General features: G+C 55.1%; 3 protein-coding genes across 3 annotated transcripts; 2 read left to right on the top strand and 1 right to left on the bottom strand.

Moving 5' to 3' along the window:
• Nucleotides 1-1173: 1173 nt before the first annotated feature.
• On the top strand, nt 1174-10554 carry NCLIV_029430 (conserved hypothetical protein; the record flags this gene model as incomplete). The annotated part of the gene is made up of 4 exons (XM_003883139.1): nt 1174-1295; nt 1611-1929; nt 2407-4134; nt 4540-10554. The coding sequence occupies 4 exons, from the start codon at nt 1174-1176 to the stop codon at nt 10552-10554; spliced, it is 8184 nt and encodes a 2727-aa protein (XP_003883188.1).
• Nucleotides 10555-15639: 5085 nt separating this feature from the next.
• NCLIV_029420 (putative myosin light chain TgMLC1) lies at nt 15640-17992 on the bottom strand (the record flags this gene model as incomplete). The annotated part of the gene is made up of 4 exons (XM_003883138.1): nt 15640-15661; nt 16208-16255; nt 16762-16853; nt 17504-17992. 4 exons carry the CDS (start codon nt 17990-17992, stop codon nt 15640-15642), a joined length of 651 nt encoding a protein of 216 aa, XP_003883187.1.
• Nucleotides 17993-22910: 4918 nt separating this feature from the next.
• NCLIV_029410 (conserved hypothetical protein) lies at nt 22911-24434 on the top strand (the record flags this gene model as incomplete). The annotated part of the gene is made up of 1 exon (XM_003883137.1): nt 22911-24434. The coding sequence occupies one exon, from the start codon at nt 22911-22913 to the stop codon at nt 24432-24434; it is 1524 nt and encodes a 507-aa protein (XP_003883186.1).
• Between the last annotated feature and the right edge of the window lie 323 nt (nt 24435-24757).

The following is a 24757-nucleotide window of genomic DNA, read 5'->3' as shown; positions in this document are numbered from 1 at the left end:
AAGGCCGCCTCCGCTGTAATCATCCGTTTCACCCCGTTTTTCTGCTTTTTCGGTCTGCCTGCAGAGCAGCGCCTTCCTGTTCTTCCTGTCTGCGAAAACGCGCCGGGAAACGCGAGCCTTTCCTGTGCGTTCACTCGACTCACTCGGCGCCGTGCCAGCATGCCTCGCGGATGCCCGTGACCTCGTGCGCGGGAGCGCGTGTGTCTCGTTTTCGCGGAAACAAGGAAACGAACCTTTTCCCAACCAAGGGCAGGAACGAGGGGCTTCCCCCAGGGAGAACGAAAACCAACCTCCTCGGAGACCAGGAAGGGGTTTCTTCTGCCGGTTCTCCGTGGCGTATGCCGCCGCTGTGTGGCGTCAGGTGTACGTACACTGCATGTCTGCTCACCGCGCCAGTGTGTGCGTTCGCTCGAGCAGTTATCGGTTTGAGTTGCCGCGGCCAAAAAAGGGAATCGAGGGAGCAAACGAGGCGGTAGTGAAGAAAAGGCACGACGCGTTTGTCTCGGGAGGGAAACGAAAGGAAGAAATCGGTTTTAGTCGTTTCCATCAAACGTTCTCAAACCGCAGGCCCCCAGCCCCGGCAGGAGATTGGCGGCACGACGACGCTTCGAGGGCAGAAGCCCAATCCCGGCGTGCGCCGATGAGCAGTTGCAAAAGTAACCTACAGAGCGCCGACTTTGTGAAACAGGGAGAAGGGAAGTGGATGCTTCATGCAGGAAAAAGGAGAGAACAACCGTGACACCAAGGGTGCCCAGAGGGAAAAGTCGAGCGAGCCTCGTTTCGGTTGGGCGCGTTGGGTGAGGCGCGGCAACCCCCGTTGCTGGTCTCTCCGGCGTTTTGTGGCGACAAAGGAGAGAGGGGCTCTTCTCGAGCAGACGCATGCAGCGAAAAGCGCAGAAGGGCGCACCAAAAAAGAAGTTCATGAATTGAGCAGCAGTTCGCACAAGCGGCCTCAACGCGGCTCTAGCGATGGCTGGGTGCCGTCTAGACACCGGAATGGCAGAAGAAAGAGGCGCGCGAGAAACAGAGAAGGAAGAGAAGACTAGACTGAAGTAGCGAAAGAGGCAGAGAAGGCCGAACGGAGAGTCGAGGGGAGGGATTCGAGGACGAGGAGCGATTCGCCTTGGTTCTCACGGGAGAGAGCAAGAGGGGCCGTGTCGAGCAAAGCAAAAGATGGAAGTTGAGGAAGATGGCATTCTCCGAGACTATCAGCCATGGAGCAGCGGAGGCGCAGATCTCTGCAGTCTTCTTCTCAGGGTGGATCCTCTTAACCAAGCGAAGCAGCACGTCGCCAGGTAGAGTTTCCCAGAAAAAGTAGTTTGAATAAACGTAGGAATGCTCCCCCCCCGACCGCGCCCTAAAGACCCGTGACTGCGCTCCCCTGTCCCTCTGATTGCCTGGCCTTCGTCCCTTCTCAGGAGTCACACACGTTCTTCCCTGAGATTGTCCCTCTTTCCTACCTGTCTTACACGTCTAGGTTCTGATCCCTGCCGTCTGATTTCTTCGCTTTCTCTCGCATCTCACAGACCCCGAACAGCCCGCCGGTCGGCGCGTCTGGGCGTTGCCTCTCTTGGCGTAAGTACTGGGGTTTCGCGCGCGTGTGCGTTCAGCATGCGAGAGAGCGTGGCCGTTGTCGAAGATCTGCTCCACCAGGTGTCCGGTTTCCATCAACTTCTCCTCGCCGAGCTCAAACTGAAGTCGAAGGACATCAACGCCTTCGTCGCCGCCCTCACGCACCTCGGTCTCCAACTGCCTGCCTCCACGAAGCGCCTCGGCCCTCCCACGCCGCTGCATCTGCGGAACCTCCGCCGCCGGCTGCTCGCGAAACAAAAAGCAGGCGACGCGCGGGCGTCGGAAAAGGGGACAGCGCGGGACGTCTATGCAGAAGAGAGAAACGGAGAAACGAGAAAACGGGGAGAAGACACAGAGGTAGAACACGAAGAAGAAAGCGAAAAAGAAGAAAGAGAGGCAGAAAGGGAAGAAGGAAGGGAAGAAAAGGGTGAAAGAGGAAGAGCAGAAGCACGAAGCGATGGTGAGAGAGGAGGGCTGCAAACGGAGTTCGAAAAAAAAGGAGACGGAAGAACGGGGGGAGAGAGAGGCGTCGGAGAAGTGGCGACAGGCTCGAAAGAGCAAGGGACCGGGACACGTAAGGGATGCGTTTCTTCGACGTCTGAAGTTTCTCGAAAGACGGAAGAGCGAGAAAGCAAAAGGAAAACCAGGCGCGCCCAAAGTATATCTTCCTCTGGTTCCTCTTCGTCTCCACCGTCAAGTGGAGTCGACACTCCACTCCGCCGGTCATCCCAGCCAGGCGCTGGAAGGGATGCTCTTCTGCGTCCACTTCAGTCTCCCTTCTTTCCTTCTCAGTCTCCCTTCTTTCCTTCTCAGTCTCCCTTTTTTGCTTCTCAGTCTTCGTCGCTCCCAGCGGCTTCTCTCTCCTCTCCTCTCCACTCTTCTGTCTCTGCTTCCCACTCCTCGAGCGCCCCTTCGCGTGTGCAGAGTGTGTCTCCCGCCCGTGTCTCGGCGAGCGTCTCAGCTCGACTGAAACCCCGCGCTCCGCCCTCTCCGGGAGAAGCCGAGGAGGAAGGCGCGAAGGCGAGGGGAGACTGGAAGTCGAGAAGAGAAACCGCCAGAAACGCAGGGACAGCAGCGAGCGGCGAGGCGGAGCCGTGCGCCTCCGATGTGAAGCCGAGAGAAGGGAAAGCTAAGAAGTTGCAGGACACAGGAGAAGCACGGCCAACTTTACTGCCGGATTCGCCTGTCTCCTCTGCGCCTTTGGCCTTGTCGCCTTCCCCGTCCGCCTCAACCCCTTCCGGTTTGCCTCAGAAAGAGGCAACAGGCGCACGGCTCCCCAGGCGTCGCGGGAGGCTGAGACTGCTCGCGCTGGCTGACTCGCCGGACGCCGAGGCACGGGACGGAGGGTCTCTGAATGGAGAGGATTCGAGCAAAGCCGCGCGGCGTCTCGCGTGCCGAGCTCTCGCCGGAGAAGAAGCAGGCGACAAGGCAGAAAGCCGTGCATGCGCTTCCCTCTCGACCGGTGGGAAAACCCTAGAGACGCGGCAAGCGAACGAGAAAAAAGGACCTCGAGAGGCGTCCTCGCCTTCTTTAGGTTCGTCCCGTATCTCTTCGAAAGCGCTGTCTTCTTCACTTGTCTCCTCGCCCGCCAGTCGCCCACGCAAACGAAAAGCGCCTCAGCCCGCGGAGTCTGCTGCGCGTTCTCGGGCGGGTCTCTCTCCAGCTCGTAGTAGTGAGGGAGCGGAGGAAGGCGAAGGCAAGACGAAGGTGAAAGGCGCAGCGAAGAAACGCCGTGTCCTTCCGTCTCTCACCCCTTGTACTGCTCTGTCTTTCGCTTCATCTTCCTCCGCTGCTTTGTCTCTCCTCAGGGACTCGGCAGCCTCCTCAGCGGCCGCAGGAGGCCCCACATCTGTCTACCCGGAGACAGCCACGAGGCGCGACCGGGCCTCTGCGAGCGCTCAAGAAAGGACCAGTGGAGTCGCTGCCGAGACGCAGCGTGAGGCAGGCGCCAGGCGTTCTCAGGAGGCAGAGGCTGCCGTCGCCTCCCAGCGTTCCTCGGGGCCGGGAGACAGCGAATCTCCTCTCGCTTCCCCTCCTTCTTCCTCTCTGGTTCCTTCTTCCTCTCTGGTTCCTTCTTCCTCTCTGCTTCTGGAGGAGAGCAGGCCTGGAAGAAAGGCGGCGCCTGTGTCTGGCTCAGACGATTCTCTCGGAGAGACGCGCGCGAGCTCGAATCGAGCAAAGGCGACTCGGGCGCAGCTGCTTCAGAAGCCTGTCGCGCCACACTCCTCAAGCGGAACGGGAAGCGCTCTTGGGGCAGGTGCCGAAGAAGAGACCGCTGAATCCTCTGACGTCTCCAAGGAGACGTCAGAGGGCGGCGGCCGAGAGCAAGCAGCTGCGCCGAAACAGCTCGCGCTAGCTAGCTACCCCACGACGAAGACCCGGAAGGCAGGCGAAAGCTCCACGCGACGTCGCAGCGAGACACCGGCTATAGGGTTTAAGCCAAGTGAAGGTTTTCCAGGTGGGGAAAACGGAGGGATGAGAGACGAAGAGCTGGAGAGGAAGGGGACGGTGGAGACAGAGGAGGGGGGCGGGAGAGAAAGCGTGGGACCGGAGAAGACCAAGGTAGGCAGGAGCAGCGGGAAGACAGTGGAAAGAGAAGATTCCTGCCCCTCCTCGTCTTTGTCTGCTTCTGCAAAAGAGAAGAGAGGAAAGGGACCGGAGACACTTCGAGCAGAAGCGCCTAAGCAGACTGGAGGGAGCAGTCTGAGCTCGAGGAGCTCGAGCGAGGAGGACATACCGCTCTCTCGCAGGTTTCAGTCTTCTTCTGGATCTTCGCCTGGCACGTCAGGAGTCCGAAAACCTCAGAAGCGAAAAACAGCGTTCCAGCCAAGTGGGAGACCCTCTCCTTCCGCTGGCTCTTCCTCTTCCTCATCTCCATCTCTCTTTTCTTCCCAGCCCTCTTGCTCTTCTTGTTCTTCTTCTCCTTCGTGTTCTCGCGAGCCTGCCTTAGCTTGTGTCTCTGCGCAGGTCTGTAACGGCGGCGGGACAGATCTCTCTGCTTCAGGTCTCTCGGGGAAGAGAACGGCCCAGGCGCATGGCAACGGAGCAGCGGCGAGCGGTTCGCATGCCGGCTCGGCCGATGAGAAAACTGCTCAAAGTCGCCAAGGCAAGCGCACCGGCCGGGCACGCGGCGCGGAGAGACACGCGACCTCCGGGGGGGGAAGAGGCCAGGAAAGCTCGCGGAGTTCCCCGAGAGGGAGCAAAGACAGCGACAAAAAAGGAAAGAAAAAAACAGCCGGCGAGCGCGTCTCGTCAAAGGAGAAGAAACTTCGCCTCTGCGACGAGAAAGATCCGTGGCTGCCTGCCGGTAGACACACCGGCCAGTCTGAGACGGAACAGACGTCGGGCGCGTTGGGCTCCACGGGGCTGGCTCCGTCGAGGGAAGGTGATGATGCTCTTGGCAGCGGCGCCTTGAACGGAGGCACTTCACACACCACGTTAGGAAGCGTGGAAGAGGGAAGACGCGAAGCAGGCGCGAGGCGGGATCAGGTCGTCTCTTCTCTTCCGCCTGGAGCCTCTTGTCCTCCTTCGAATTCTCCGCTTTCATACGAGCCGGCACCGCCGCCCTCGCTGCAGGCCTCTGTCTCCCCTTTAAGCGCTAGGGCGCAAAACAAGGCGACAGAAAAGAATGCCAGAGAGAGAGAAGAACCAAGAGAAACAAACACCCAAGGAGCAGGGGCCCAAGGCGCAGGGGAAGGCCAGGGACTACATAAAAACGAGCAAGGAGTGGACAACGAACAAGGACGGAAGAAGGAACGCGAGCTGGCGAGAGAGCGAGGAAACGGGGGGGAGGTTGCTGTAAGACAAGATATCTCGTCGTCATCTCGCCCCGACCGTCCTGCTATTCAGTTGCCTCCAGGTGCTGTCCTCGATGTGGGCCGTGCGCGAGAGTGTTTGGAGAGAGCAAGAACTGGAGAGAACGGCTTGGGCAAAAGTGGAACTTTGGGTCAGCTTCAGTCGAGTAGCGATCCGCAGATTCACGGCTCCTGCTCAGAGTCGATTTGCAGTGACTCCTCTGGGCGCCAGGGGCACCAGGTAGAGCAGCCTTGCAGAGAAGAGCGGGAAGGCGTGCTGACGCGAGAAGAGAGAACAAGAACGAATAGACTGGAGGACACGGGTAAATCGCTTGCCAAGCCTAACGATGAGGCCAGCGAAACGACGCTTCCTCAGCAGGCGCAGGAGACGAGGCGGGCGACGAAGGGCGAACAGGACAAGGCGGCATGCAGGCAAGTCGAAGGCGGCGCGACTCCTGGAAGGCCCGCTGGTGGGGGAGAGACAGGAACGCCACGGGAGAGTCGCAGCCGAGAGCAGACCTGGACTCGATTTCCTGGTCGAGGGCCCAGAGCCGCAAGTTCCACCTCGAATGCAGAAGAGCGGCCTCGCCTCCGAGAGAAAGAAGAGAGAAGGTCGGAATCCGGCAGCAACCGAAAAGGAGACGAGGGAGAGGAAACGAGAAGACACGGCGAAAGGGAAAGGGAGAGAGACTACCGACGGATGGGAGAAAAAGAAGAGAGAGGAAAGAGAGAAGAGAGAGGAGAAAAAGGAGAGAGAGAAGGACGAGGTGAGAGGAAAGGGCGAGGCGAGAAAGAGGACCCATGTGGCAGCGGCTACGGCCATAGACGGTTGGAGGAAGGAGGGGATCGAGCAGATAGTCGCAGACGGTGGCGAGAGGAAGACGAGAGAAGCGGAGGGGATAGAAGAGACTCAAGCCCGGCGGGCAGACAAAAAGGTTGTCCTTCGTTTTCTCAAAAGCCGTCTTTCTCGTATCAGCCGTTCTTCTGGGCGGCACATGCCGCACAGCAGGAACGACGCAGGAGTTTCTCCTCTCGAGGCGGCTCCGGCTCAGGGCCGATGGACAGGGCCGACCCCGGGTGTACGTACACCCCAGGCGACAGGCGGACCTGGAGCAGAGCGGACGGAAGCGGAGACGGGAAACGGCGCAGCTCGCCGCCGCGTCGAGAGGAAGAAATTCGGGGAAGAGGATGCCAAGAGAAAGCGCGTCACAGAGAAGGCTCCTCGTCCACGTACTCTTCTTCCAGCGCCGCTTTTCGGCCTGCCTACGGTGGAGATTCGCGATGCGACGAAGGGACATGGTGGCGAGAACAAGGCAGAAGAGAGAGACAAGAAAGCAGAGCTTATGCTTCGTCCTTTCGTGCGTCTTCGCGTCGGGAAGACGGGGAGTCTCGCAGTTCGTGGGGCAAACGCCCGCACTATCTCACCTTCTGTTCCCAGAGCAAAACTTTCAAATCGCGATCGTTCTCGTCTTCGCCCTCTTCCTCCCTCTCGGCTTCTTCCTCCTCATCTCTCTCTTCCTCTTCTTCTCTCTCGGCTTCTTCCTCTTCTTCTCTCTCTTCCTCTTCTTCTCTCTCGGCTTCTTCCTCTCCTTCTCTCTCGGCTTCTTCCTCTTCCTCTCCCTCTCTCTCTTCCTCTTCCTCTCTCTCGGCTTCTTCCTCTTCATCTCTCTCTTCCTCTTCTTCTCTCTCGGCTTCTTCCTCTTCTTCTCTCTCTTCCTCTTCCTCTCCCTCTCTCTCTTCCTCTTCCTCTCTCTCGGCTTCTTCCTCTTCATCTCTCTCTTCCTCTTCTTCTCTCTCGGCTTCTTCCTCTTCATCTCTCTCTTCCTCTTCTTCTCTCTCGGCTTCTTCCTCTTCATCTCTCTCTTCCTCTTCTTCTCTCTCGGCTTCTTCCTCTTCTTCTCTCTCTTCCTCTTCCTCTCCCTCTCTCTCTTCCTCTTCTTCTCTCTCGGCTTCTTCCTCTTCTGATTTGGCTTCGCCTCTTCTTTCGGCGTTTGCTTCTGCTTCCGATTTCGCCCAGCCTTCTCGAGACAAACGCGGGGTGGGCGGTACATGCTCCACAGGGCGGGTGTCGACGAATGAGGGAGTCACCTCGAGGGCCGCCGGCAACGCGAAGAGCCCTCGGTGCTTCTCTGGCGAAGGCACTGGGGATACTGCCAAGACCGGAGAAAACCTGGAAGCGAAATGCGGCGAAGTCCTAGCCACAGCGGAAACCAGCGCGAGAAGGACAGATGCCGGCCGGAGGGAACTGCTGACCTCAAGCTCTTTGCACGACGAGCAGGCCTTCCGCTGCTCATCTCGCATTTGTGAAAATGCGAAAACCACAGACACGGGCCTTGAAACGAACGATCTGAACAGCCGACCTACGTTCCCATCGGTCGAGGGCCAGCCTCGTGGACTAGGCGCTCGCGGCCAACGGGCCCCATTCCCAGGCCCAAAAGTATCTCTTCTCTCTTCTCGAATTCCTTCCTTGTCTTTTTTGTCGCCAGGTGACCCTCCCCTCTCTTCTTCTTACCCGTCTTCCTCTTCTTCCTCTGTCGCTTCCTCTTCACCTTCCTCGTCCTCTTCTTCTGGACCTTCTGAGACGTTTCTCGCTGCCGCTGCCTCGCCGCTGGAAGCCGCGAGGCTGTGCAGCGGCGTGCACGAACAGGCTACGCGTGTGGCGCAAGCAGCGATCGCCGACATTCTGAGGCGCCAAGCGTTGGGTGGATCGTCTGCAGAAGTGTCTCCGCAAGGCCTGCTCGCCAGATCGCGTCTCGATTTCGTTTCGGAAAGGCCACGGGAAGGTCGACGCGCGGAGCTCTCGAGGCGAAAGCTCAGTTTGACTTTCAGTCTCTCGAAGAAGCATGAACACGCAGGACGCGGGGAGACAGGAGACGGCACCCACTCTCCTCACCCGCCCGATGGCCCGCCCTCTGCCTCCCAGTCCTCGTCTCAAACGCCGCGTCGCTCGTCTTCTGTTGCTTCGTGTGCATCCGCCGCTGCGTCTCCTTTGTCTTCTTCCGCTTCGTCTAATTCGTTCTCCTCTTCTTCGTCTAATTCTATCTCTTCTTGTCTCTCTTCTTCTCTCTCTTCTCTCCCTTCTTCTTCGGCTTTGTCGTTAGGCGAGGGCCGGGGCCTTTCCTCAGCGCGGTTGGTCGGGCCCCAACCAAATCTCGTGGGAAAAGCGACGAGGCGCACTGCGACGGAGCCTGCCTCGTCCTCGACTGCTGAGACGAGGCGAGAGATGAGCGGAGAAAGTCCGGATGGTGACAGAGACGGGAACGACGTGGACAGCCGCAAGTGGCGAGTCCCGCATGCAGAGCGCCTGGAAGCTGAGCCGCCCCTTCGATTCTCCGAGGGGCTGTTTGGCCGCTCCACAGCGGCGCGGCCAGACAGAGACAAGGAGGGGAAAAGCGCGAAATCCGCTCGACCGGGAGAGCACGAAAACTCGCGAACTGAGGACAGGACGAGGGCGGGGGACGACCGAGATGAGCGCAGCGCGCGTGGAGATGCATGCAGGCGGTTCGCGAGTTCAAGAGACTTGGACGCCTCCGAGCTGGAATGGACAGGAAGGCGAGGCAGTGAGAAGAAGAACGAAAGGACAGACAGAGGAGAAGAAGAAGAAGAGGAGGAAGGAGAAGTGAAGGAGGATGAATCCTGTGTTCAGAGAGAACTCCGGAGGAAAGCAGCGCCGGATGAGAGATGCGGAGACACGGCCGGCGAGCCGGAGAACTCACTGGCAAGAGGGAAGAAACCATCTCTCACGCTTTTCGGATCTTTTCGAACGAGGCCTGCGACCGTGAAGGAGACGGCCTTGCCTCTCCAAAGGTTGGTTCGAAACGCGGAGAGGGACGAGAAAAGGCCGTGGGAGGAAAGGAAAGAAGTGACAGGAGCCGCACGACACGGCCAGGCAGACCCAACAGGGACAGGGAAACGCGCGGACGTTTGTTCTTCTTCCTGTTCTTCTGGGCGCACCTCGCTTTCCGCGGAGCCTTCCGCTCCCTCGTCCGCCTCTGTGTGCTCTTCTTCCTCTGCGACTTCCTCGACTTTCTCGGTTCCAGTTTCCTCGGTTTTGCCTTTCTCTTCGGAGTCTCCTTTTTTGCTCGCGTCTGCCGTAGCCACCTCTCTGTCTTCGTTCGCGTGTTCATCTAATGAGAAAAAAGGGAAGGAAAGAGAAGCGCGGGGCAAAGAAAAGCGGGAGGACAAGGCAGAGAAGAAAACCGTAGAGAAGGAAGAAGGGGCGGGGCAAAAAGAGAAAGAGAAGGACGAGAACAAGGCAGCGGAAAGGAAAGATGAAGAAGATTACGAGGAGAAAGAAGACAAGAAAGAAGAGATTGAGGCGGGTTTCGGTGGGTCCGCTGTTTTTGACAACGAACGGAACGAAAGACGAGACGCGAATGCTGGCGTGTCTGGCTCTGAAGCTTCAAAAGGAGAGGAAGAAGACCAGCGTGGGCGTGCAGAGACGGAGGGCGAGAAGAGAGAGGTGGAGGGCGACAAGACGAAGGCTGAGACAAACGGGAAGAAGGCACATGAGGCGGGGGCAAAAGACGAAACTCCTTTCTGTGGAGAAGACAGAAAGGAGAGTGCTCGGTTTCTCGCCCAGCCCGCATGCCGAGGCGACGAACGCGAAGGCCAGGAGGAAGAGCGGTCTTCTTTCTCGTCTTCCGATGCTCCGCACCTCTCGCAGGACGGTGTCGCACATGGCTCTTCCGCACCAGTCTCGGCGACTCGAGTAACCGAAGCAGTCGGAGAGACAAAGACGTTCCTGACAACCCCAGTGCCGTCGGCGGCTTCTTCTGCCGGGTGGCGAAGGCCGAACCACCCAGAAAGAGAGCTTCAAGAGAATCTCCCGACTGGGGAAGCAAACAGCGAAGACAAACGAGCAGGCGAAGAATGCGACGTGTCTCCGCAGCAGAGCGCGAGGGCGAACGGCGGAGACGAGCAGCCCGAAGAGAGGCAAACGCGAGACGGCAAAGAGTGTGAAGGCGCGACAAATGAAGCGGAACTGCAAAACGTCTGCTTGACGCTCAAACGCGAACTCGAGGAGACGCTGGTGTGCGATGTAAGGCTCCCCACTTCATCTCTCTCCGAAGCTTTCGTGCCTCAAACACGGCAACCTTCTCTGTCTCGGATAAGGACTGCTGCGTCAGCACATCAGCGCATCGTGTGCCTTTCCACAGCTTGTTTCTTTTCCACTAAGAGAAGCTAAAGTCTCTCGGTGTGCGCCAGAGAAGCAAAGGGAAGAGTCGAACGGCGCGGCCTGCGGTGAACCCTCACCCAGAATCTTCTTTTTCCTCCTCACTCCACTCGTAGACACGTGGAGACTCGTGTGTGGCTTTTGGAGTGCTTCGTTTCCCTGGTGTTTTGTGCATGTGGGCATTCGTTCGCCTACCTCGCTTTGGAGCGTTTCTCGCTGCCGGTGGGGGCCGGAGGAAACATCGCGGTTGCGTTGAGCGCTCGCCGGAGGCGGGCGACACTCGCGAGGTGTTGAGTCGCTGGGAAAAGCTTACGCTGTGCGCGCGAGAATGTCTGTGAGGCAGGTTCTGAGGAGATGTGCAAGGCGCGCAGCCAGTTCGTGTCTTCTGGAGACGTTTTCTGCCTTGCTTCGCTCAGGACACAGAAACCACGCGACGGCTTCTCGTCGAAACGCACCGCCTGCTCGTCCACCAACTCCCAGTGCCGCTGATGCTTCGGATTCTCAAAGTGAGCATTCCTGGAATGCATGCCTGCACAGCTTCAGATTTGCATAGGCGCTTTGTGGCGACGGCCTCCCGTGTACCGATGCCGGCGAGTGCCAGGCACGGCGAAGGAAGAGTAGTCTCCTGGTCCAGCGTTTCTCCTTGCTCGGCTCTCTCGTCGCCAGCTCCTGTGCGCAAAGGCGGAGAAACGTGACAGGTCCATGCATGTATATATACCGATGCATATATACATATATGCATAAGTGTACGCTTATAGACCTCCCTATATATGTATAACCGTTTTCTATATATATATATATATATATATAAATGCCGGCGTATATATCCATGTATACCTAAAGGCTTCTATTTGCGCTCGAATTCGATTTTGGTGTGTGTGGTTGTCCCCTTTTAAGTCTGCAAGATTTTATCAGGACTTTCTGTGTGCCCCGACTTCCGGTAGGTCTGTTGATGCCGTCCCGCGTTCTAGGTCGGAGCGTTCGACACCGGTTTGGACGTTTCTGTCTTTGTGTGAAGCCGACAGGTTTAGGACGCACCGTGCAAGCGGTCGTGCGGCACCGAGACGCGAGTCTGGGATCTCTGGCCCGGCGCATTGTGACGGCGCTGAAGGGGCGTATTGCTCTCCAGGCGCAGCAAGAGCAAGAATAGCTCTTTTTCTCTCGAGGTCTCCGCGACACACCAAACCTTTCGACTCCTTTCTTCTCTCGTGATTTCCTTGGCGTGTTTCGTAGACGGGGAAAAGAAAGGTGCGCCTGTCCTCGATTCTGACGAGAAAGCAGAGACTCTCCTGGCACCTGGTGAGACTGGGCGGGGGACAGATGTGGGCAGCATCAGACAGAGCCATCGACCAGAGAGAAAAAGACACTTTTCCCCCTCGTTGCGTCTTTTGGGCGAGAGGAGCGCCAGCCCCATCGATGTCTTACCACGAGGACGTCTCGCTTCTCCCGCGGTGAGCCTCTTTCCAGAGAGCCGAGGACACCGGAGAAAGCGTGTCGTTTGCCTGCGAGGGAGAAGGAAAGTGACGACAGCGAGATAGCCCGTGCAACGCATCCTGCATCCCCGCTCGGGTGTACCGGCAGCTGGACAGTGGTGCGATTCTTCCTTTTATGGAAGCAGAGGAAGTCGGGGGGATGGACCGCGGCGCCAGGGGAGATGCCACAAAGATATCTCGCAGGGAAGCAAAGAGACAGGAAAGCGGCTTGGCTCCGCCAGTTGGACGAAAACCACGCAAAGCTGCGCTCTACGACTACTGCTGTGCGTAGTACAGCGCGGCATCTGTGCGTGAAGAACTCAAGGCACGCGGGAAATGGATCGTTTTCTGACTGAAGAAAAAGGGACTTCTTAGGGGAGACCCCGAAACAAAAAACAAACGGCCCTTCCGCGAGTCTGGAAATCGTCTATCCGTCTGGTTGTTTACTGTCCTCACTGTCATATAGTATAAGTAATGTATTCTTACTGGTTTGTATCTATATAAGTCTATCTGGTGTATGCGTACCCACGTGATTAGATCTCTGCGTACGTGTCAAGGACGTACAGCAGGAAATCAAGGGTGTTTTCGTTCAAGGTCACTGATTTGTATGTTATTGTAGCTTACCTTTCGCGTCAGAGAAGGCCGTCCCATTTCGTACGTTCAGCGTGCCTAGTTCTCGGCTCAAGACACAGATTCAGTTCTTGCAAGATATACCTACAAATTCGTAAATCGACTTCGCCATTGAAAAACACAGTAGAGTCCGCAAGAGATGGGCACGCATCCAAATCTCAACTTGAGCGTTTTTTCATTTGTATATGTATATATATATATATATATATACATATTTGAAATGAAAAATAAGGCGAGAGAAGGGTGTATGTGTGTACACTTGTGGAGATAATCTTTCTGGTGTGCGTTCACGAAGGGGAGGCTGATGGCCTTTTATTCCAGAGCTCTGCTCTAGGAGTGAGAACAGATGCACAGCAGTGAAGCGCGAGCTGGTGACCGCAGCGAAAATCAGAAAAGACCCAGCTTGCCACGCTGGTGGGAGTCAACTGCATCCATCCACGGATTATCGATATTATCGGAAAAGGCGCTGGTGTACATACATGCAAGCATGCCCCTCTGGTTATGTGGCTTTTATGAAATACTCTTTGTGAAGGCGTTCCGCTTCGTCTTCGGTTTCCGATTGCGCTACCTGATGCCCCCTTTTGGACTTTAGAGGGGCGCCTATTTAGGGCGTGCAGAGGAGAGGAGAGGAGATCGACATCTGGCGATGAGCGCAGCGCGCACATGTGGATAGTCTCGACTTCGAGGACTGCCTTTTTCCCTTTGGAACGCAGCTTCAGGGCCTCTGGAGCGCTTGCGTTTCACGCTGGTGGCGTATTTTTCTTCTTCGCAGCGAGCGAACGGGAGCAGTTGATGACTATCGTAGAGACTCACCACCAGATGCAAGGAGCCAGCTGTCGATCCAGCGCCCTGCTGTACAGACCTCAGACTGCGGGTATTCTTGCAGGCTCAGAGGGGAAGATCGATGTCCCAGGAAAGGCAATTTACCAGACTTCACAAGCCTTGCTTCATATGCAGAGATATACGTGCTGGTGAGGGACCAGTCGGACACGAAGATACGCAAATCGGACACCTACCTACATATTTGTGTATGTACACAAGTCAATGTTCGTACTCAAGCAAATACACGATATATATATATATATATATATTGTATTTGCTTGGATGGGGGAGGGAAGCAGCATTAAGGGACTGTGTGTCGGTCACGTTCGGGTGTCTTGAAAAAAGTGAAAAAAGCGACGCGCTGTCTGCGCCTTACGGGCGCAAACGTGTTTGCATTATGTCCTTTGTTCTTTCCGGAAAGCCTTTTCTCGTCTCGTTCCTTTTTTGAACTCTGAAGCACACCTCAGTTTCTATGTGGCAAGAGTCGACCGTCTTTCTTCCCCCGTCTCTCGTGTTTTCTCTCTGTGCTGCATGGAGAGCTTCCTGGTGTCCTATGCAAAAAATGGAGAGACCCACTCTCTGAGAACGGAGAAGTGGGGTAGAAGGCTGGCCCTTTCCACCTTTTTATCGAGCAGGTACGAGAAACCGTGTTGCTCTCACATGGTGGTCCACCGCGATCGCCGCCCCCCCCCCCTACAAACGGTGAGACTCCCCCCGAGTATGTGTGAATCTCACGTTATCGACTCTGTTTTCGAAGGTTCTCGTCAGTCTAAAATACTTAGACATGTGGTGACGCTGACGCACGCATATAGACGTATATAATTTATGTGGGGCCGCGGCTTTTTATGAATGCGTCCATTTCAGCGTGTATACTTCATGCACATGTAAATCTATGGACATGTATACACCTCGTTCATGTATGTCTATATATATATTTTAGATTGGAGGGGGTATGTGCGTGTGGGAAGGCGGTCAGAGTGGGGGAAGGGAACACCGCTGCGAGAGCTTGTTCGACGCGAAGTCCGAGCCCGGAGTCGCCTCAATTCTGCTCGGCTCTCATTTGTTTGAATGGAGAAACATTCAAATAGGTTCTCAGCAACCCGCGTACATCGACGAAACGCGACGGCCAATGCACCTGTTTCCCGCGGCGCCGAGCGACGTCTTTCTGAGCTACAGTGTGTTGCGTTGTGTGGTCCTCTGTCCACCGCTATCTTACGTCCACAGATACACATACACACGTTCGCACTGATCATATATCGCTAGCCCACGCACGACCCTACCGCTCGGCTGGCGGACCAATGCAAGTGGGTCACTATATACATATATCTGCATACACCTGCTATATGGATAAATGCACGTATCCATTGCGTATAAAGATATGGAGGTCAACCGTTCTGATCCTACAGAAAAATAGGTGTATTGTGCACGCAAAATTGTGGAGATTTGTGACCGCATGCGAGACACTGTTCCGGCCTCGTGAACACGACACCCCCCCCGCCGTTCCGCCTCTGCCAAAAAGTCTCTTTTTCCACATATGGTTCGCGATCTCAGCGATTGCTCCCAGCGCTTTTGGGACCTAAAGCCTTCCGGCAGATCCGCTGAAATGCAAAGCCTGTTTCGAGCACGGAATCTCGCGCCGCCAGCCACATGCGGCGGCCTATATACGGGTTGTGTCGCGCATCGCGTACAACCGAAGAGACGTCCGTAGGGCAAAGTGGCCAAAAAAGGACACCAGAACGAGGGATCCCGTTCCCTTCTCTCCTTTTGAGAGATGCCTGTTTCTCTAAGATGCAAAGCTGTGCGGGCTTCGCGAGCGAAGCGGTTCTGAGCTTTCGTCCGAATATTTCCGACGTCGGCTACGGCGCGCACCTGCGATTTTGCTCGTTCGCAAACCAAACACGGCGCAAACGCGCACATATCTTTCGAACAAAGGCACTTGAAAGTTACAAAGTTGGTCAGGAGGCGCGTCAGTCTCCGTTTAACGCCTTAGTCTTTTGCATTGTCCCCTCCTGACTCGCCTTACTTCACGCATGTTCCATCTTGTTGCAAAACGCCCTCGCAAGAACGCGCAACACGCCCCCTGGATGGAGACCCCCCGAACACGATAGCATTTCCACATACAAAAAAAGACAAGAAACGCCAGCGAAGACTTGGGCGAACGAAGCGCTTCGTTTTACTCCTTTCGCGCGAGCATCCTGCACAGACAAAACCGAAAACACACGAAAATCGCGCATGAGACCAGCCGGCCGAAAACGCCATCCCCCCAAAAAATGGAGAGGCAGATGGCCCTTTTGAACAGGCAACACCGCCAGACGACACGCATGTGCGAGAGGACTGCAAGGAAGACTGCAAGTTGAGAGCGAGAGCAAACAGAGACATCACTTTTCTCGCGACTCTAAACACGGGCGCATTACTGTTCTCCAACAGAAATGCACAGCCCACTGAGACACAGCGTGGAGAGACGAATTTGCCGAGATCCACGCCGTGTCCACTGCATGCGCAAGCGGCGTGCGTCTTTTTGCTGCGCGTATGCGTTCTTCAGTTTTGATTTCCGAGAGCCGCAACCATGCACATGTGTTTGCTGTCTCCTCTGCACAGTTACACTGCTTTTGAAAAGGCGCACCCCGGGTGCGTAGGCTCAGTGAGGGCCCGCTTCACCACACACGATGAACCGTCAGTCGGCGCACAGAGAAATTGTACGAGGGGGAGATCTCGCCGCGTGCGCTGTGTCTCTGACTTACGCTTCGCAGAACTTTCTGTAGTCGATCTGGTCGCTTGTGAAGAATTCCCTGCAGAAACACGCGGCAAATCAACAGAAACGCGATGATGAAGATCGGCCTCTTTCACCAGTTGCGTCGTGGACAAACCAAAACCGCGCTTGGCGAAAATTCGGACATTCCACGGCACGCGAATCACGAAACGCCGCGTCGGCGTCCGGACGGAAATCTCGAAAGGCCCTCCGCCTCTCTTGAAGTCTCCGTTTCTCGGAAGAACCGCTCGCATGTACATTGCCGAGAGCACAAAAACGCAGCGGCAGGTCGTCTCCGTTGCCAAAGAGTAACTTTCGAGGAAATCTACGAAACAAACCACGAAGCAGAAAGGCTGTGCTACATCCCCGAAAGTCCACCATCCACGCGCACGTACTACACACATCTCGGCACGAAAGTGTTCTGGCGCACACAAAGGCCAGGCAATCTGCATGCGTGAATACCGGTTTACGTAGACACGATACCGAATATGTTACTGCGAGTAGATGCGTTCCCGCCTTTGCTCGCTTGGCTGTATGTACACTTACGCAGCCAAGGCGTTGAACTCTGCCTCGGTGAGAGGCTCTCCGTAAGTCATGAGGATGTTTCCCATTTGCTTGCGAGTAAGATAACCATGTTTCTGAGAAGAGAAAGCGAAACGCACAACGGAGAGGCAGCAGATGAAGGTAAACGACGGAAAATACAAAGGGAACGGCCCCGGAAAGAAAAAGCCCGGCCGGCTCCATCGAGCGTACACTTCAGACCTCCCAAGAGTCAGCAAGAACACCACCCTCCCCGTAAAAGAGAACATGACCAGGTAAGCACACATTCCGCGTGGAGGTGTACCCCCGAAGAAACGGCATACACCGGAACCCGACACATGTCTGCACGTCGGCGTACCGGCGCCGACCGAAAACCAGCCAGATAGACATATACGTGCATTTTCTTGAAACAAACCCTCTGCACGTCCGAATACACCACACGCCCCCTGGAAATGCCTTCTGAACGTGTGTGTCCTACTTGCTCTTCCACACACATATACAAATGCACGAGCACGGAAATGCGTAAGCATAACGCGTTTAAAACACGCAAAACTCCACCAGCTCCACTCTCTGTCCACCTGTGGATACATCCCTCTATACCAATACGTTTACATATATATATATATATATATAGAGAGAGAGAGAGAGAAAGATAGATAGATGTATAGAGAGGGAGATAGATAGATATATAGAGAGATAGATATAGATAGATGTGTATACATTTGTGTCGCTGTGCGTGTGTACTTACAGAAGTGTCAAAGTACGCGAAGGCTTCGACAAGGTCTTCAATGTTGTCTTCAGGGTGGGTGCTAGCTCCCACGAATTTTTGGAATGAGGTGTAGTCGAGGCTGTCACCGCTGTTCTTTTCAAACTCCTTCTTGTCGCCGTAGGAAGGAGCCAAGCCGAGCTGGCGAGCGAGGATCATGGCGTCGTTCGTAGAGACCTTTCCGCCTGAGGCGCGCTCGTTGAAGCGGTCGCGCATCTCATCGGCCTCTACCATTTCCTCGAGAGCTTCTTCCATGTCTTCGTCCGCTGCGGGGCGGAACTCTTGGCGGCAAGAGGGCGAGTCGCAAACGTCACCGTACGCGTCAGCAGACTCCCGCACGGGCTCCGGTCGCCACTCGAAGCCGGGCATCCACATGAAGTAGTTCAACTCCTTGTCCATCGGCCCCAGAACGTCTGCCGGCATCGGCAGCTTCTGGTAGCAGACCGGACACTTCTTCTCCAGCTTGCTCATCGTGGCGACAGAAGGGAAACCTAGAAACACTCTGTCAGGCTAGCGCGTGCACTCGCCAAACACACTGTCACCAACTCGCACGAGAGGAGACACAAACACCCCTGGCGCCTGAGACGCGCAAAGAACGGCGAGAGGTGCGGGACCGAAGGGAACGAAAACAAGCGAGAAGGGAGAAGGCGAGACACTGGGGCTGGAGACGAGTAGACACCTCGGAGAGAAGAGGAGGAGAGAGGAAGAAGGACAGCCGAAAAAAGTTAGACACGGAGAGGAGGAATCCCTGACGCCTGCAAAAATCGAAACAGACGGGCGCGTAAAACAACGGGCGGGCGCTTCGCTCTCTCCTGGCCTGTCCAATCCTGAAGGCAAACAGTGCACACAGAACATAGACGCGCGGAGTTGAGAATGCTGTGAAAAAGCACAGATCTGCAGGGATTCGACACTAGATAAAAGCAAAGAACCGGGGGCGAGAAGAAGGGGGAACCGGAAGAAACGCGAGACGGACGAGACAGCGGCAAGAACGCCGGCAGGGAGAGGTACAGCGAGAACTCAAGACAACACACAGGAAAGGGAGATGGACACGGAAGGAGGCAGCTGAAAAACAGAGAAGACAATACGAAAGAGGAACAGTGGACAGACGCGCATGGGTTGACAGGTCCGGGGAAACACGAGACGGGAAGGCGGAAACTGAGATACTCCGCATGTATACACGAGAGCAGGCAGGTTTGTGAAACTGTTTAAGAGAAGAAAGGAAACTGCACCTGAAGCGGCCATGCACTGACAAGAAGCACACACAAAAGACGAAGAGAGCCCCGTACATCTCATCGCCCACAACGCCTGGTGACAGGGGGGCGCGACATCAAAAGACACGAAGAAATGATTGACAAGCACAAAATCTGTACAAGCCACCATAGGTAAGGAAAGGTTCGTCAACGAGAAACTCGTCAGGAAACATTCTTCATTGTCTGCAGTCCAAAACCGACGCTCTAAAGAGCCCTGCCCTCCAGGTGGAAGACGTCAGTGTGCACACGGCCTATGTATTCATTGTGTACAGAAAATCGTTCTGCCTCTCTCCACTTATGTATAGGTCCGTTCTTAACACGGAAAGAACAGGGTAGGGACGCATGTTTACACACATCCCCAGTTACGCCCTCGGGTCCCTCTCGTGGTCCTGATCGATAGAACAGGCAGAAACTGCAGGGGGTGGGGGGAAACGGCAACCGCGCAGCATATACAGATTTCCCCCTCTCCTCAGCCACTACCTCGGCTTTCCTTGTCGCCCATCAACAGTATGTGCTACCAATTTGCAAACTCGGAGTGATGCAACGTTCCAAAGTGCACTGAAGAAGAGTAGTGTAGATCGACCAGACATGTGAACAGGTTGGTACTGGAACGGCGGCACGCGCGCACACAGAAAGCACGGGAAAGACGGAGAGATCACAGGGGGTCATAGCAGAAAAGAGAAGGAAATCCCGACTCAACTGTTTCCCCAAAAAAGCAGAACCCCGGACACTGGCTGGGTCGGCCTTGCCTGAAAGAAGCGGCTTCTCGCCTAGCGATTGTTCCTCCCTTCCAGCCCACTTGTTTCCCCCCCGCTGCTTCTGCTGCCTGCTGTGTGTCTGACTGCCTTCCTATCCGTGCGCTCTACCAAGAAAAAAAACACGAAAGGGTGCCTCCATTCCGTCCCACATGCCATCCGAAGTCGCAGCCAGCTAGTCACAAGTTCAGCCACACAACAACTCCAACTGCGTGTAGGCTGTGTTGCCGACGCACCTGAACGAAGGGCGAGAGCAGAAATACTCGCAAAAATCTAGATCGCACGAAACAACTCCGCTATGGACTAGGAAGCTTTTTTCGCCACTATGGCCTGAGGAATCGTCGTCTCTAGCGCGAGAAAAACAGGCGAACGCTCTCGACACAAAGCACGGGAAAAGCGGCTCGGGAGAAAGCTCTCTCTCGTTCCAGGCCAGTTTTCTCGCGTTACCGCGAAACGCGCACGAGAGGACGCCGCACGCGACGAGAAGGCAACTGGAGGGCACTCGGAGCTTTTTTTCGGGGAAGCAGGACGAAAAATCGGGCCGTTTTTCTCCAACGTTCCAGGTCACAACACACCGAGACGATCAGTTCTCTTTGAAAACTTTTCTCGACGAAAAAAGCAAAACGAGCGTTTTTCCCTCACGCTCTCCCCAGAAGCGAGATACTCGAGCCCGTATATATTGACTGGCCCACGGGGGCAGTGGTACGTACGTAAACGGACTGCTCGCCGTATAACGACAGCGAGCAAGGGAAACCGTCAGAAACGGAGCGCCTTACCGGTTGGATTTGCAGCGATTTCGGCCGGAAATTGAGCAGAATATCTTGCTGGAGAGAAACCTTCGTTGAAGTTCCTCAAAAAACGAACAAAAACTGGAGAAACCCGCAAGCCTATTCAGAGATGCCTCTATATACAGGCAGACTAGCGACATATACTTGCACAGCTCTCACAGAGAGTATGGACACTCGACACGCGCGACGCCCGCCCGCTCGGAGATGCACTAGTCGCGCTTGCTCCGCGCCCGGGTGGCGTTGGGGGTTTCAGAACGCGGACGAAATCGAATCTTACCCTCTTAAATTCTGCGTGTAGGGTGCGGCCGTGCGCAGAGTTCCCATCTGGGAAGAAGAGAATGGCGGGCACTGTCGAGCAAGTCTTCTTTCTGAGGACTGGAAATTACAGCGAGTCCGCATTGGCGCGGGCCAGCCCAACCTCAGTAGAAAAGAGACGGGGTGCCGCCAGATAAGCAAGGAGAGAAAGCGCACCTCGTACTCTCGTCCCAAGAAATGCCCTCATCGAATCGAGGACTGGACTCGACGACTACCCTGAAACTTTTTCGTAATGGCCGCCTCTTGCACTCTTTGTGCTACCACGTACACATCGAATGTCCTCCTGACATCTGTCCGGTGTTCGTCGAGCTACAGCACATACACATCTGCACGTTATCGAGCTTTTCGCGGCGTTATGAGTTCGTTTGCAAGGGATTTGCCTAGTCTTTCCAAATCTGTTCACAAGATCCCTCGTCCGCTGTGAGGATTTCCCTGATTTCTTCAAACAAGAAGGCTAAAAAGCCTGGCGGGCGCGGGCGGTTAGGTTCACCAATAAGATGGATCTTGCGACCACCGGCGAGACCGGCTTCTGGAGGAAAGAAAGCTCCAGCTTGAGAGCCGGAAACGAAGTCGTTTGCGGATTTATACCGTTCTGCCAGAGATGTTACGCGTGTCGCTGCGCATGCCTGACGAAAGAGAAGCAGCCTGCAAGCCTACAGTGGGGTTGTTTATAGGAGAACACGATAGAGAGAGAGTTGTAGTGTAAAACGGAGCAACGCAAGGGATCAAGACACGATGGTGAAGGTGCAGATGCTCGCAGCAAGTTGCCTGACTAGAAACCCTCTGTAGTCGCATAGCGTTTCAGCTAGGAACACTGCTCTGAAGAAAATTGCAGGCAACGGACACGGCTGCAAGAAAGGGGTGCCAGACACGAGAGTGGGCCCTGTAGAGAGTCGATCGGTCGAACCACGAACGCCTTGCTTCATCCTTCACAGTGGTTGCAAACAGGCCACAACAGTGTATGGGAATGGCAGTGGTGAAATTACACGAGGACACACTCCGTTCATCAGCCAAATGGTGGTGAATGGAGCTGTAGAGGAAAGATTGGAAAGAAGAGTGCACACCGGCGCTGCCTTTTTTCTGAGGGCCCTGGTCTCTTTTTGCTTCCGCCTTCGATTAGACTGATGCTTTTTCGTTACGGTTTCAAAATTCTCTCTGGTCGAAGCCGTTACGACGACTTCCCTCTGTGGATGAACGCTGAACTTGAGTCGTAGTTGTTGCGCGCGCATACGGGTGGACTGCACCAGGCAGACGTTTTGTTTCCAGCTTAGCGACCGAGCCTTGATGAGACTTCGGACGGCTTTCTAATCGTACAGAACGCAGCACTTGAGGCCCTCTGTGTATGACAAGGGTTCCGACAGGATACCATTTGGCTGTAGGAGGTTGTCGGGAGTACTTGAGCCTAAAAAAAGGCTCGAGGCCACATCAAAAGTCTGTTATTCACGGTTGCGTAAGAGCACGGGAGGTCAACTCCGCCCGCTGTTCTGCAGTTTCTACTGAGATACAAAATAATACGAGTAAGAGCCGGTAACGACAAACACGGTCGTTTGCGGACACATGCCGCTGCAAAGCCTCGTCACCACGCGTCCTTCATTGCGAGGAAAATCGAGCGCTAGAAAGCTTGATTCTACTTATCCTGCATATATATACGTGACGCTGCAAAACGTTTGTATAGTTTTATGTGAAAGCAGGCTCAGGGCGGCAGTGGCTGTTCTCGCGTGCGCCAGGCGTAACCGTTATACCTCGTGTTTTCCCGCGTGTACATGTTCCGTTGACGGACGCGAAGTATGCTTCCAAAAACCCACTTTCCTTCAGCTCCTTTAGAGAAGCAATATCACCTTTGCTACATGTGACCCTGCAGAACATGTCAGTGGCCCCTCGCAAAATGTCAGCCTTTTGTAGTTGTCTACCGTCCTACACGTTGGTTTATCCTTGTGACTGTCCGTATTCAAACGCCTGGGTTTTTGGGTTTACCGACATCCCAGACCAAGAGGATTTTGTATTTGCCCGTCCCTTGACTCATGAATAGCAAACTCTGTCTCTTGTTCGACGTGGGAATTCTCCGCTTCTCCCTGTTTTGTTGGCTCCTGCTTTCGCCAGAACCAGGAGCGCTGCCCTGTTGCTAACGATCCCGTTCCGCACCGTTTCACCTCGTGTCTCTCCAGACACGATCACCAGGGATTTTGGCTTAGATTGGCTTGAAGGATTAACTGTCCAACCGCTTACAAGGATTATCCCTTTGCTGGTCTTTGTTTTCAGTGCCGTTCGACCGAGTGAAAAGATGAGGAAGGTGACTCCTGTGGCTCGAGACGCTGCTGCTGACCCCCAAGAACAGAAGAAACCCAGAAGTGGTTCAGATCTGAAGGGGGCCGACGTTCACAACGCCGATTATTCGCTCAACAAAAAGGGTCAATCTCAGTGTCCTTCATCCAGGGAGGTACCGTCTCCGGACAAACCTCGCAAATTCATCAATCTTTTGCCTCCTCACGAAGTTCCTTCTCGATGGACCGCAAGCGAGACGTGCATATGGCTGGTATTCTTGTGCAGTTGTTTAGTTGGATATCTGTGGTTTTCTGACGGAAAAACATCTGCGCTTCTGACGCTCTCTGCAGCCTTTTACACGCTATCGGTCGTGTTTCTAGTCTTCAATGCCCGTGTCTGTTCTATAGCGGCTCAGGCTTTCTGTGGAACGCACGCGGCTTCACATGCGACAGAAACCCAATCCGCAACCTCTGCTTCCGAGTCTCGCCGATTCTTTTCGATTTTGCCTCTCTTGTGTGGAGGCTATACGCGTCCCGCGAGTGCTGGCATCTTCGCCATTGCACTCCTCGCCCGTGTCGCCTGCAACCTGCGCCGTCCTGCCTATTTGCCCAACGATCGGACAGGTGACTGGCTGTACCAGACTCTGGAAATCTTCTCTGCCCTTTTGTTGCTGCTTCTCGTCGGTGTCGTCTCTGCTAATTCTCGCTTCTGTAGAGATTTCTCAAAGCGTACAAACAGCTCGATTTCCCGCTCAGAAGAGAAGGACGAAACTGAAGAAAAACGCGGGGAAACAAGCGTCATTTCGGGGTGCCGCTGTGTTCTGGTGACAGCTCTAATATGCGGACTCGTTCTAAAGCACGACATGAATGAGAGCTTCTTCGAAGATTTCGCGTGGTCCTTTGCTCTGTACGCCGAGACTTTGGCGTTCATTCCCTTTGTACGTCACCAGCCTTTCGTGTTCTCTCAGCAGAAGGCAGGTGCTTGCGCAAAAAAGGAACAGGCGTCCCCCCTGACAGCCGAGGGACAACAACTCGTTGCATATCGATATCGCAGGAACCCCGTTTTAGCTCGAAGGCTATGGAGGCAGTTCCTCTTTTCACTTGTCGTTTCCCGTGCGATTCAAATGGTTTTCTGGGCGGTAACCTTTGAGGAATTCTCTCCAGAGGTTGACACAGACTCGATCTCTGAATTGCCGACAGAGCAAGGTGGCGATCTGCCCGATGAGTATATTCAGCACGACAAACGCGGAATGGCTGACTTCTCTCTCGCAAATCTAAATATTCGTGGTTGGTGCAGTCTCGCTGCAACGGTAGCGCAGCTGTGTTGTTCTCTCTATCTCATGAAAGTTTACTGCTCCACCCAGAGTCACTTGGAACAGGAGTATTTCGTCCACCAAAAGAATGCCTCAGAGGGAGAAGACGAGACGGACTATACACGCTGCGCATTGGAAGAAAAAACTGCTTCGCGCCAAACAGAAGCCGTGGAGGAGAAAGCCAAGGTTCGTGGGGTCCTTCGCAAACGGTTTGTGCCGGCGCCGCAGTGAGGGGCTCGAGAGGACAGATAATTTTGCCAGAGGAGGCACTAACAAGACGACCAGAATGAGGCAGCGGCGACTTGTCCTCCAGAACCGTGCTCCTATCCCGCAGAGACGATGACGGAGAAAAAAACCACAAGGGCACCAAACGTGAAACGCCGACCAGCTTCCTCACCAGAGTGGCACAGAGGGCTGAGCGTTGGAACAACATGCTCTACAACAAGCAGAACCGCGCTGGGAATGCGGTCGCCTGTTGGGTTCTTCACGAAGATGGAGGGTTCAGTGATATGACAGAGGACTCTTCCGGTGTGCTGCTTTCGACCCGCCAGGAC

This window comes from Neospora caninum, chromosome VIIb, assembly GCF_000208865.1.
Source record: "Neospora caninum Liverpool complete genome, chromosome VIIb".
Classification (NCBI taxonomy): domain Eukaryota; phylum Apicomplexa; class Conoidasida; order Eucoccidiorida; family Sarcocystidae; genus Neospora; species Neospora caninum.
This window is presented reverse-complemented; position numbering and strand designations above follow the sequence as displayed.